Source organism: Magallana gigas, chromosome 10, assembly GCF_963853765.1.
Source record: "Magallana gigas chromosome 10, xbMagGiga1.1, whole genome shotgun sequence".
Taxonomy (NCBI): domain Eukaryota; kingdom Metazoa; phylum Mollusca; class Bivalvia; order Ostreida; family Ostreidae; genus Magallana; species Magallana gigas.
The window spans coordinates 18,182,561-18,195,665 of record NC_088862.1 but is presented as its reverse complement, the minus strand read 5'-3'; the positions used below and the strand labels follow the sequence as shown (position 1 = coordinate 18,195,665).

The window sequence follows — 13,105 nt, the reverse complement described above, 5'->3', positions numbered from 1 at the left end:
CTTCATCTTTATATACCATATCAATTTTTTGAACAATGATATGATGAGCTTCAAGTAACTGATAAACAATGATTCCCGGGAAGAACTCAAGTTGATATCGAATTTACCAAATAGGATATAGAATGTATTAACAGAGATACCAATCTAAAGTTGATTAAAAAAAAAACCAAACAAACAAACAAACAAAAATCAAAAAAACCCCCAAAAGATGGGGAAATTAATATGAGCCATTATCCAAAGAGCTTGAGATGCTTTTCTGATAAAAATCTATAGAATAACTAAATCCTATAGTCTGCGTCATGATTAATTATATCTGTAAGGTAATATAATAATACACATGTTTTAAATTGTAACATGTATTAATTACACCTGGTTTAACTAGCTGTGACAGTTTCCCCTACATTCTTGACTCTCTGCGTTATTTCCGCTATACAGGCTTTGTTCCCCTTAGATCAATGAAAAAGTCACGATACTTAGCGATAATGGAAGAATGCGCATAGGCAAGCTACGTAATACCGCCAGTATAACCTCCCGACCCCACAGATCTGCCTTGATAAGGACTAACAGTTCAGTAACTCAGTCCAAAGAACCATTCCGAACAACAATGAAGTTCATACTCTGTGTAAGTATATATTTACCTACTTACTTTTAATTAACTTATTTTCTAAGTTTAGAACAGTAATTACAAGATCTCATTCACTCTTTTCTGTAGTTGAATATTCATTAAGATATTTTAGATAATAATGCTTCTGTATTTTCAAAAAATAAATGAATGTACTTTTCTGATGCAAATATATAGATATGTTAGTCAAGCTGAGTTAACAAAAAAGTATTGTTTTTATCTTTTTTCTACAATTTATTTAACATTTGATGAACAGCCGTTTAGATCAAAAGTGGAACTTTGTAAAACAAAAAAACAAAAAAAATTTTTACAATGTATTTATAACTGCAAATCCAAACGAAATTTGAACCGCGGGAAATCATTTGTGAATTGAGTTATTTTTAAGAGGCCTAGATAGTCCCCTTGCCATATTTATACCTTAATAATCTCCTTGAGAAAAAGCGCTATATGTATAAAGATTTAGGAAGACATGGAAAATCTAAAGCTAAAATATTCGGAATTTTTATTCACTAAAAAAATTATTTTATTTTTAAAATATCACATCTTAATTTCTGCGGTAGATCTGATGGGTAATGTGTTGACAACCAAGCCTCTTTAAACCTTTAACAACATTATAGTCAGAACATTCTCATCCCAAAGCACAAAAAGGAATCACGTGTAGATAAGACAGACACTAGTGCAATAAGTACTAAGGTATATTTTTGACCGATATTTAGAGGTCCCACAAGGTCAAATGATCACACATCCATGCTTTAGTGCAAACATGACGCAATCCTCATTCAACTCGTAGGGACAATCAATGACTTATTTTTGACAACCTCTATATGATTATACTAGTTCACTATGGTATTATAAAGCATACTATAGATTCTATTTTATCCTAGTACCCAATTCCGCATCTTCTATCGTTGTTCATCAAATCGCGAAAATAAAAAATCGCAAACACCGAATTTTTATCATATTCCCTAATAGTTTACAGATCATGTAGCGCTTGTCCTCCACTATACCATGTGGCCGTGATAATATGAATATATCTTCTTTTTTTTATTGAAGATGTCAAATACTGGGTTCTGTTCGTGGCGGCTTAATTTTGGTAGATTTCTATCAAAAGCAAATTCACAACCCCAACAAATTATGAAACTTTTTTCTTTTATCACATATCATAAATGACCCACACAATTAGCCCTGACTAACCCGTAAAAATGGTTTAAGTTTAAACAATGAGTAAACTAATCGGTCACCACATTTTTTAAATCATACACAGCTTGCAGCCCTTGTGTGTATGGTATCAGCTGACCGATTCGTGCTGGATCTCTCACAGGTAAAACTCTACGTAGTCTTTATCTCAGCGGAACCTAAATATATTTATATCGACATGATTATTAACCGCTTATCCTGATTTATCAGTACAAACTGCCATAAAAATCCAGAAATGTAGACAGCTATTGTTTTGATCTTTGAAAATTAACACACATGTAGTCAGAAAGTTTTACCTCACGTATAGATTATTAATGAAAATATGAAATGACTTTGCATTGTTTGGCGCAAAAAGCAAATGAGATTCATGTGAATGTTTTGTTATTCATACAATGCACATGAGGCGCAATTATTATTATTATTATTATATATATATATATATATATATATATATATATATATATATTTATATATATATATATATATATATATATATATATATATATATATATATATATATATATATATACACTATTTATTTACGACTTAAAAAACAATATAAAATATAAAGAATTAAAATTTCAATGGACGTTTTTTCTGTCAGGATTCCTCCATCATGAAGTCGGGAGATACCTGCTATTTCTGGAGACTTAATAGCCACGAAATTGAGTCTGTCCAGAGTCCTACTGGAATTTACGAACTCGAGGTAAGCCTTCAATCTACTGTTATATAAATATACGATTCACCTTCGGATAGCCATTGTAAATCTCGCACCTTGGGTCAACTCAATAAATATTTTTCGTTTTCATGAATAATCCAGGCTCTATTCCGATTGGCTCCTATACACTTCAGTGGAGCAAACTTAAAAATCATGTTCACGGTTAACACAGGCATCTTTGCATGCATTCCACAAGGGCATATTTTCTTTACATGGCCGTCATTTTCATACTTTCAAAATATTATATTAGAGGCTCGATTTCTCTTATAATAAGTATTTGATATTATGAGTACGAGAAAAAGTAAGTAAGATACAGAGTAACTCACGGTTATATAGTAAAGATATGCGAGAATGATAGTGGGTTTCCGACGATATATGAGATTTCGATCATAACAAATAATCTATACGTTTTAGCAAATACACCGTCATCAAAACACAAAACATAAATTTATAGGATATACCAGACTTTGTCATTTTTAACTTACTTCATTAAAAACTCTTGTCATTTCTAATTTACTCCATTAAACTCTCTCTCTCTCTCTCTCTCTCTCTCTCTCTCTCTCTCTCTCTCTCTCTCTCTGACCGGATTTTCATAAATCTGCGACTTTATATACTAGACTGTTTTGGTTCTGTTTTAGACAAAGCTCCGCCATCTTGTTAGCGTACACACCAAGTTCGGCGACGTTGCTGACCTCAGTATCTACTCCCAGGAAGTACAGACCTTGTGCGCAGGCGCCACCCTCAAATCTTACAGCCACCACTAATCACGGAATTTACAAACCATTAATAAAAATTGTATTTTAATAAAAGAAAAAAAAACCAAAAGCAATTTTTAAATGTTTTATTCTAAGTAGCGTCAACCATTTTGAGTTGTCAGATATTTTTTTTCGATATTCGTTTGAAACAAACATTGTACATTTAGTTAAATTTCACGAATTAGAATTTCTCATTTTAGAACATTACTTTTAAAGAAATCTCAATAAATAATTGTGATTTGAACACACACCTGACAAAACATGTAAGTGTTCACTCTGATAAATATAATTATTTTAACAAATTAATTTAATAGTATTATATAAATAAGTTTGCCATCAAAATATCAATAAAAGTTATTAATCGTTTAGGCACGTTCATAAGGTTAAACTTCAGGTTTCAGATTACATTAACAGCATCAACTTCTTCATCTTTACTTTCAAAATAAAAATTAAATCTGAAAAAAAGTATCCTTTTGGCCCATTTTCCTAACAAAGATACTGGCATTTAATTTCAATTTAATTTACATGTATTCATTAATTTAAAAGTAGATTGCCGTCAAATTTCTTATTTATTCTTTTCTCTCGTTTTTTTTAGTTTGCGAAAAAAATAACAAAATGAACCAGGACAAGTTAGTTCAAGCTAGTAACAAAGGAAAAAGCAGGAGAAACTGATAAAGTTATACTTTAAGTTAATCATATGAATATTTTTTCCGTGGACAATAACTCAAAAGGAAGCTTGTGAATTTTTAAATAGTCAAATATAAAATGTTGATTGACAGTAACAATCAAAACTGATGATAATAATAATGATATTCATCTTAGCACAGAGGTAGATAACGATTTGAGTTGATAATAACGATTCTATCAAAACCGTGGCAATTTCATTTACCTTGCTAAATTGTGTGGCGAAGAAACCCAAACACGATTGTACGAGGGCTTAAATACTCGTTCTAACCTTTCAATTGATCTGGAATTTTATTGGTTTAGAAATGTAGCATAATCATGTTTTATTACAACGTGGCATGAAAACGTTCAAAACACGAAGTCAAGATGACGCATGCGTAGTTTGTAAAAAAAATATCTTTATATATCATTTTGAGTTTCTTGCCCTTTCACGCCACCGTACTCTTGTATCTTTCACCATGCATTTTATAATAGCTCTTATACCACTTGCTCACAATAGTTTGAGAGTTATAGGTAAGTTTTTCTGTTTCCTTCTGTATTCTGAATTCCCTTCAAAATTGATATTGGTTATTCCACCAGTTCTTCTTCATTCACCCTCAAGATAGATAGAAGAGAAACAGTGAAATTCTAATTTATAGATCGTTGTTAGCTTTTTACAGGTACATGCACGTTAATAGTACTTTACATGACAACATACCATATTAAACCAGCAAAAAATAGATTTTTCCCATCTTCTGATACATGTATGACCAAATAGGGGCAAATGAAAAGAGAAAAAATGTTGTTTCGACCTTGACATTAGAAACAACTCAAGGTCACTGCACTCTTCATGTTAACACTGAAGATGAAGAATGAGTGACACAAAAGGAAGAGAAAATATTCTTGGACAAGGATTTTGCATGGATAATTCATACAACCTTGACCTCTGACCAATTGACCTTGACCTCTGGCTTTAGAAACTTCAAATCCTTTTGTTGATGTGAGTATTTTTTTGACCGTTTGTGCCAAATGGAGAGAAAATATGCTCCTGACTAAGTTTAACCCAGAGATGTGATATGACTTTGGTTCAAGGGCATTGTACATTTGTTACGAAGTTAGCTGCAGATCTGTATACTAGCTCTCTGGTTGAAAAATTTCGGATAGACAAATCGGTTTGTCTCTCCGATTTTTTTCAACCAGAGAGCTACAGATCTACAGCTATTACGAAGAGACACCCTGTTAGTGAAGTTTGAGCAATATACGAAATGGCTATAGAGGGGACAAAACTTTACATCTTTATGTAAAGGAGATTTCTGTGTAATGTTTCGTTGATATTGGGATCATATTCCCCAAAAATATGTATTCATTTGTACAACATATTAAACATTACGTTTTAAAAGCCATAATCAGCAGTAAATGTGGTCTATTTTCAACATCATCTAAACTGGCATGCTTTTCGAGTACAACTATGCACATTGGGACATGTTTTATGCGGAAGGGGTTTTCCAAGTTATGACGTAATCTTCCGTCCATCCATGAACCACCAGGGAAAACATTTTATTTTTTTAAAAAGACATAAAAAAACAATAGACTCTCGTGTTGATACCAGAATAAAATATAAGAAATGGTCAATATCATGTGCTAATATGATCAGTTTAATGTAGGTAACTCTTTAAAATATATATATATATATATTACATGTACATTGTTTTATATGTTTTTCAAGCACGACAATATACATGTAATTAAACTCTAAATAGTATTAGGAATTAGACCAATTCGTACATACCTATTTTTAAAAAAAAATATTCTATATAGCGTGAGAGCCAGATTTATGAAAATATTTATGGAGACTCAGAATTAAAATCAATATTTGTACACTCCCAGGTTGCATATACCTGCATTCATTTTTACAGTTGGGGTTTCGTTTTGCAGAGTTTTTATCTTTTGTAGACAATGCTGAAAATTGAACATAAATGTAAGTAACATGGAACACATGCACTGTACGTAGACCTTAATTTAGGTAATTATTTCATAAATTACATAGTTTGACAAGCTATACAATTATATGCATAGCTCTGTGTTCTGAATTTGTAAATGAAAAAGTTTTGAGAATTTTTGAATAGATCTATCTCTTTGTGCAATTTTTTCCAGGCTAAACCACTGTTTTGGAAAATTTTGGAATGTCAACAATGTCAACTTCCTATATAAAGAAGCATTATCTAACACATGTAATCTTAACAATCATTCAAGAATGTGATATCTTAAACACATTTCACATCTTTTGGATTGTATGCATTGTCATTCCAAAAATATGTCAACCAGACGCTACAAAAGTGCATGTAAACTTGATTTTTAGTTTGACATTTTAAAGCTGTTCAGCAAATTTCATATTATTTCTCAAACGCATAAAGAAAAAAAAGTGTGGAAAACTGAAGTGGGACAGACTGACGGACGGACGGACAGGCAGACGGACGGACGGACGTAGAGGAAAGCTATAGTTCCCTTCGGTGAAACCGGTAGGGGACTAATAAGAGACACTCCGATTTCAAATAGTAATGAAAATAATGAAAAACTATCATTTTCTAAATTTCAAGAATGTTTTGATAACAGAAGATAAAACTATGAACATCTTAAAACTTCATAATTCGTCTTGTATACTTGGAACATCTTTCGAACAGTGAACAGCTATTCCCCCATGTTCTCCAGAGCTATTCCTGCATCTTCGTTTTGTTTTCAAAAATCGGATTTCAACTCCATTTCAGTTGTTAGTTTTAATAAGAATCCCTTAATTTTATCACAGTATGCTTATACAGCCTTCAAAAAGCTGGCAAAATATAAATGTAGGAAGTCATGGTTTAAATCTATGAACCTGCATGCAATTTTCCTATCCAGGATAAAACGATATTTTGTTTACAGGATATTTATTTACATTATTTATGTAGGTAATTCGTCTTGTATACTTGGACCATCTTTCGAACAGTGAACAGCTATTCCCCCATGTTCTCCAGAGCTATTCCTGCATCTTCGTTTTGTTTTCAAAAATCGGATTTCACCTCCATTTCCATTTAGTTTTAACAAGAATCCCTTAATTTTATCACAGTATGCTTATACAGCCTTCAGAAAGCTGGCAAAATATATATGTAGGAAGTCATGGTTTAAATCTATGAACCTGCATGGAATTTTCCTATCCAGGATAAAACGATATTTTGTTTACAGGATATTTATCTACATTTTTTATGTAGGTGTGTAATGTTTACATATAATTAATCGCCTTTTATTTTTAAATCCATAGAATACTCAAGCGCAGTTAGGTCATTTTAATAAAAAATATTACAATTATTAAAACATGGCAGCATGCACAAAATACCCATTATAATGTATTATCTAAATAATGTAAGAAGTATTACATTACAAGGTGTCATTTAAAAAATGGACCGCTGAATTGTATGTGCTATAGGATTTCATAATAGAAGCATAATGAGATTCATGCATAAAATGCTGCATTGGTTTATTTTGAATAGTAACGTTATACTGTATAGAGTAGCCTATCTGTTAAAACTCCAACATGTACTTCATTTGAAATTCAGTCATCGTGACTGTTCAGTAAGGAAAGGGGGGGGGGGTGATACAGAATTATGATACACGGGGAATAACTCTAATTGTTTTGAATTCTTGATGTCAGGTGACCACATTCCATGTTTAAGCAACGCGTACACGTCTGCATGTTTGATGTCCGATTCGACGAATATGTAAATTGATTTGTTTTAAACAAGGTTTGTGCCGCTTATAATTGACTTTATTTATTAGACGAAAATTGAGATACCTACATGTAAAATTGATTGTTTTGAATTAATATCTCTCAACTATAAGTACTTTCGTTTTAATTTTCTGTATGAGTTGACCTTCAAGAGATATATTTTATGCTTAAATGCTTATCAGTTAATGCAAGTTGATCATTCTATTTGGTTATTGTAAACCCTTGAAAAAAGCAGGGCTTCAACATACGGTTTTTACGTTGGCTCTTAATATATTAACAATTAATCCTACGTTTTGTTCTGGATTAAAGACAAACAGTTAATTTAATTTTTTCATTAAATTTTTTCATTAAATTTTAAGAAAAACGATGGATCCTCATTCTAGTGCCCAGGATGTGCACCGATGTGATTTTTGTGAGACCGCCATAGTACACAGTTACTGTGACTTTTGTCATGTCAACCTCTGCAAGCCCTGTGTAGTAGATCACATCTCAGATGGATATGACAAACATAAAATAGTCCCTTTTGGGGAGCGAAGATCAACTCTGATTTACCCAAAATGTGGGACACATCCACACAAAAACTGTGACTTGCAGTGCAAGAATTGCAACGACATATTTGTTTGTTCTTCTTGTACTGCATCAGAAACACATAAAGGACATATTTTTGTAGAAGTTTCCGAAGTTTACACGACAAAGAAAAATGCTATTGCGGACGAGGCAAACAAGTTAGAAAATCTTATTTCTCCTACCTATGAAGAAATTGCACTCGACTTGGAAAATCAGCTTGCCAGCCTGGATGGAGGATATGAGAAACTAACGACATCAATGTCCAAACAAGGAGAGCAATGGCACAGAGAAATCGACATCGTTATCAATAAAATGAAAACTGAAATCAGTGAGATAAAAGTAAAACATCGAGACATTTTACAGAAACACTTGGATGAAATCAAACAGATACAGGCTCTCATAAAACAAACATTACTGGCCATAGAAGAAATCAAAAAATCCACTGAAGTATCTCCTACCATTGAATACAGCTCAAAGATAAGAGAGTTCAGCAAGCTGCCACCCAAAGTAAAGATTGCACTGCCAACATTCTTTCCAAAACCATTAGACCATGAAAAGTTCTATAATATGTTTGGGCAGATCACTCCTTTGTCTACTGCTACAGAAGAGAATGTCTTGTCACTTAACCAACCCAACACTTCAGTAAGAGAACTATTGGATGAACCGGAGCTTGTTGCCACAATACAGACAGGGTATGAAATGGTTTACAGTGTTACCTATCTAAATGAAGATTGTGTTTGGACATTTGGATCGACAAAGGATATCAAATGCTTTAACATGAAAGGTGAATTGCTTCATACAGTTAGCAACAAATCAGAACAACGACCCAATGATATAGCTGTAGACAGTGATGGGAATTTACTTTTCTGTGACGGGACATCAGGGACAGTGAATAAAGTAAAGAATAGACAGACAGAAGAATTGATCAGATTACAGGGATGGAGTCCTTGTTATCTGTGTATCACCTGTACTGGTGGTCTCCTGGTTATCATGCTCAGTGGTGGTGAAACTCAATGCAAAGTTGTCCGTTATTCGGGATCTACAGAGAAACAAACAATTCAGTTTGACGATGAAGGCAAACCTCTGTACTCGGGGAATTTAAAGCTTAAATACATCACTGAGAACAGAAACTATAACATCTGTGTAGCTGACAGTGAGGCTGGTGCAGTAGTGGTGGTTAATCAAGACGGGAAACTCAGATGGAGATACATTGGTAATCCCTCAGTTACCAAAAAGAAACCATTTAAACCATTTGGTATCACAACAGACAGTCAAAGTCGTATCCTGACAGCAGACCATTATAACCATTGTATTCACATTCTGGATCAGAATGGACAGTTTCTCCGTTACATTGATAACTGTGATCTGCAGAATCCGTGGGGTTTATGTTTGGACAATAATGACAATCTGTTTGTTTCAGAAGTTCTTCACGGCAATGTAAAGAAAATAAAATTTCTCAGATAGACACCAAACTGGGTTATAGAGATTAAGCAAGACTATTTCCATGACTTTGATGATTTGTTGTTAGTAAAGTAAACTTTGTTCATATCATACAGGGGTGCAGAACACGTGTATTTCATGCTATGTATTAATAAATATTTACATTCAGTGTAATTTATTGTGATTGCATTGAAAATCTGCGATGTTCAATTTCATGTGAATTAATACACTTAGCCTATTCATGTGTCAGAGCACAAATAAAAAAGTCATCATGCATTTTGAGGTTTTGTACGACTAAAGGAAACGTTGACACTTACATAACCAATTTGATATTTACTTCTGATATATGATATACCATTGTAATAGTATAATGCATACAGTACGATACATGTAAACTTAAGATTACAAGAAATCATGAATAGCAACCAGATTAATTAATTGTCTGTTTGTACATAAACATGGTGACGGCAAATGATTCATCAAAATTAGGCATTTTATCCACAGGAGCCAAGTCCGTTTTAACATTAATTTCAATGTAACCATAACATTTTCTTCATTTATCATATGGTTACATTGAAATTAATTTTAAAACGGGATCGCTCCCTGTGATTTCGTCCGCATGAAAGGAAAGTGTCTAAGGGGGGGGGGGGGGGGGGGGGGGGGGGGGCTACAAGGAGGTGATTGTCAACATGACGAATTATGTCAAACTGTTATTGAATCTATTAGGATCCAATAATTGTTTACAGTGTAGTGTTTACAATGGAGCACTTTAGATGACGCATGCATAGTTTATTGATAACACTATCTTTATATCATGTTGAGTCTCTTGTACCTTTCATTGTGCATTTTAGAATATCTCTTATACGGCTTGCTTACTTATTTGCTCACAATAGTTTGAGAGTTATAAGTTAGATTTTTAGTATTCTTCTGTATTCTTGAAAAACATTGAATGTCAGAAGACGTGAATAATGCTTTTGATTAAAAATCAAAAAAAAAAAATCAAAATTGATTTTATTTCGGGCTGCTAGATATAAAAAAGGCCGTTTCCTATACCCTTCAAAATTGAAAATGTATTTCATTTAAGCATGTCAAATGTGCGAATAATTTTTGACATTTTATTTGCGTTATCTTGCATTTTCACTTTGCTTCTACGTTTTCCTGGGTTGAATCAGGACTGTTGTCACTTCTCGTTGCTCCATGACACCCAACAACGTCATTTCTCATTATGATCGTGAATTTAATGAGGACTATCTGGCTTTAGTTTTTAATTAATAAAATAAATTAATTAATAAAACAATATAATACGTCTTAATTTGGTACGTAAAATACATGCATGTATCATGACAGAAGTCAATTTGAAGTTTCAATATTAGTTGGTTTTATGTCCAATTTGTAGAAACGTTACTTTGGACTTTATATGGTTTATCGCTTACATAACACAAAAATTGACCGTGCGCCGTGAGCCCTTTTTTGCACTTTTAAACCTAAAAAAATGGTTGTGGAATGAGTTTCTTGAAAGAAACTAAATAAATCTTTGTTTTTGGACTATAACAAGTTGAAAACACTTCTTACTAGTGTACTAGCAAGTGTACTTATCCCATGGCTCCGTTGGCAGAGCTGTCCTTCCACAAATTTATTTAAAAATTAAATTTGTTGTTATTAACGGATAAACTGTACGGGTCACGTGATTTATCACTAATAGGTTTTTTCTTAAAATGGTAAATTTTCACACTTTTGATATTTCCGATCATCTAATACTGAATTTTGATTGGTCAATGACCTGCAATCCAAGCGCGTGGGGACGTCGCTGGAAATTTGGCCTAACTCGGTCACTTCCATGCGACGCTCCATTCGATAAACTTGTATTCATATTTTATCATCATTTTTCTTATTTGGATTGCAGGTATGTTGCTCTCTATTTTATTTTCTATTGTTTCAAAGTTCATAAAAGTTTGATTTTAAGAAATTAATAATTTGCTTAAACGTTTATTTTTTAATTTTGGTATTTAAATAAGTTATGATTTTAAAGGAATAAGTTTCTAAATTTGAGCTTTGTCGTTTATGAAATAATTCATTATTAACCTATCGGCTAGGAGACAGAATAATTGCTTTTTCATCCGTCTAAGTTTTGCCGTTAACACATGTATTTTTTTTAGTAAATAGTTTTATTTTTGATAGTCGTAGAATAGACAAGTAAATGAAATACTTTTGTTTGTTGCATTGATGCGTGGTAAATTAGAATTTGAATTTAGCGCCATTTCTAAGTTAAAGAGACTCTTTAGTAAAAGGAGGTAATTTAAAGTTAGTTCGGGAAACAAAATACGGGAATCATGTTTAGATCAAATTGTAAGTTCTCAGTAAATATTGACAGTTAAATTAGATAAAATTATACCATAAAGGCTTTCAAATCATTCATCGTTTAAGATCTTTGTAATCGCTTTTGGTTCTAATTCACATACGCGTTGTCAAGTTTTAGTTCGAATTTCCTCGACGTTAAGTCTTTGTTTATATTCTTTATATTGTTTACATTGGATTTTATTATTTTTCATATTGTTAATTAATAATACAGAGGTTATATTTTTATTACATCTTGTTTATACCTCTGTTACGGTCACCAGAGTTTTAAAATATTATACGTAAATGAACTTAAACTTTTGTAACTGGTGACTGTTGTTTATAGCACTTCCATGCGACGCTCCATTCAATAAACTTGTATTCATATTTTATCATCATTTTTCTTATTTGGATTGCAGCCACGACAGATTGTGTTCAACATATAACAACGTCAGTAGAGCTGACACCAATAAGAAATTACATCAACGAGTTAAATTTAGTTCATCACAGCAAGCGAGTGTTCAAATTAAAGTTAAATTTCCTCAAATTTATAGTGAATTCAGATCACGTTATTAAGGACAAAAAGCAAGACGTGACAATTGGTGGGAATCCAAAGGATCCTTTATGTCAAGGTACTTTTTGCGTTCTAAAGGAAGTGATAGTTTAGACATCTTACCATCATTTGTATTGAATATGCCTCATACCGGAACTCCGTCAAATAGCAATCAGGAGGACACATCATCACCCCCAAGCATAAGACAAGAACTACTTCAGCAAAAAGAAGAGGAAATCATAGCATTGCGAGAGCAGGAAAGGACACGACAAGTGGACCAGGAGGACGAAATGCAAGGACTCCGAGAAAGAATAAGGAACATGGAGAGAGAGCAACAAGTTCAGCAAGATGTACATGTTCAGCCATTGACAACACCGCCCCCCATGTCCTACAACACGCCACCATCAACCACTCCGGACCGGTTAAATGTGCGACTCGAGAAGTTCGATGGGAAGACCTCCGCGGTACAATGGTGGGTTAAATTTATGGCTCTTGT

At 33.0% G+C, this 13,105-nt stretch overlaps 2 protein-coding genes across 2 annotated transcripts; both read left to right on the top strand.

Moving 5' to 3' along the window:
- The first annotated feature begins 475 nt into the window (after positions 1–475).
- Positions 476–3,362, top strand: LOC105339526 (uncharacterized). The gene is made up of 4 exons (XM_011445103.4): positions 476–622; positions 1,887–1,943; positions 2,424–2,525; positions 3,176–3,362. The coding sequence occupies exons 1-4, from the start codon at positions 491–493 to the stop codon at positions 3,299–3,301; spliced, it is 417 nt and encodes a 138-aa protein (XP_011443405.2). The 5' UTR covers positions 476–490; the 3' UTR covers positions 3,302–3,362.
- A 4,262-nt stretch (positions 3,363–7,624) lies between these two features.
- On the top strand, positions 7,625–10,156 carry LOC136269638 (tripartite motif-containing protein 2-like). The gene is made up of 2 exons (XM_066073884.1): positions 7,625–7,731; positions 8,075–10,156. Exon 2 carries the CDS (start codon positions 8,082–8,084, stop codon positions 9,744–9,746), a length of 1,665 nt encoding a protein of 554 aa, XP_065929956.1. The 5' UTR covers positions 7,625–7,731; positions 8,075–8,081; the 3' UTR covers positions 9,747–10,156.
- Positions 10,157–13,105: the final 2,949 nt, after the last annotated feature.

Bases quoted from the DNA above. Each gene is read 5' to 3' on its own strand.
- LOC105339526 (XM_011445103.4), top strand. From the start codon at position 491: ATGCGCATAGGCAAGCTACGTAATACCGCCAGTATAACCTCCCGACCC. The intron at 623-1,886 runs GTAAGTATATAT...AATCATACACAG, and splicing joins CAATGAAGTTCATACTCTGT to CTTGCAGCCCTTGTGTGTAT. The intron at 2,526-3,175 runs GTAAGCCTTCAA...GTTCTGTTTTAG, and splicing joins CTGGAATTTACGAACTCGAG to ACAAAGCTCCGCCATCTTGT.
- LOC136269638 (XM_066073884.1), top strand. From the start codon at position 8,082: ATGGATCCTCATTCTAGTGCCCAGGATGTGCACCGATGTGATTTTTGT.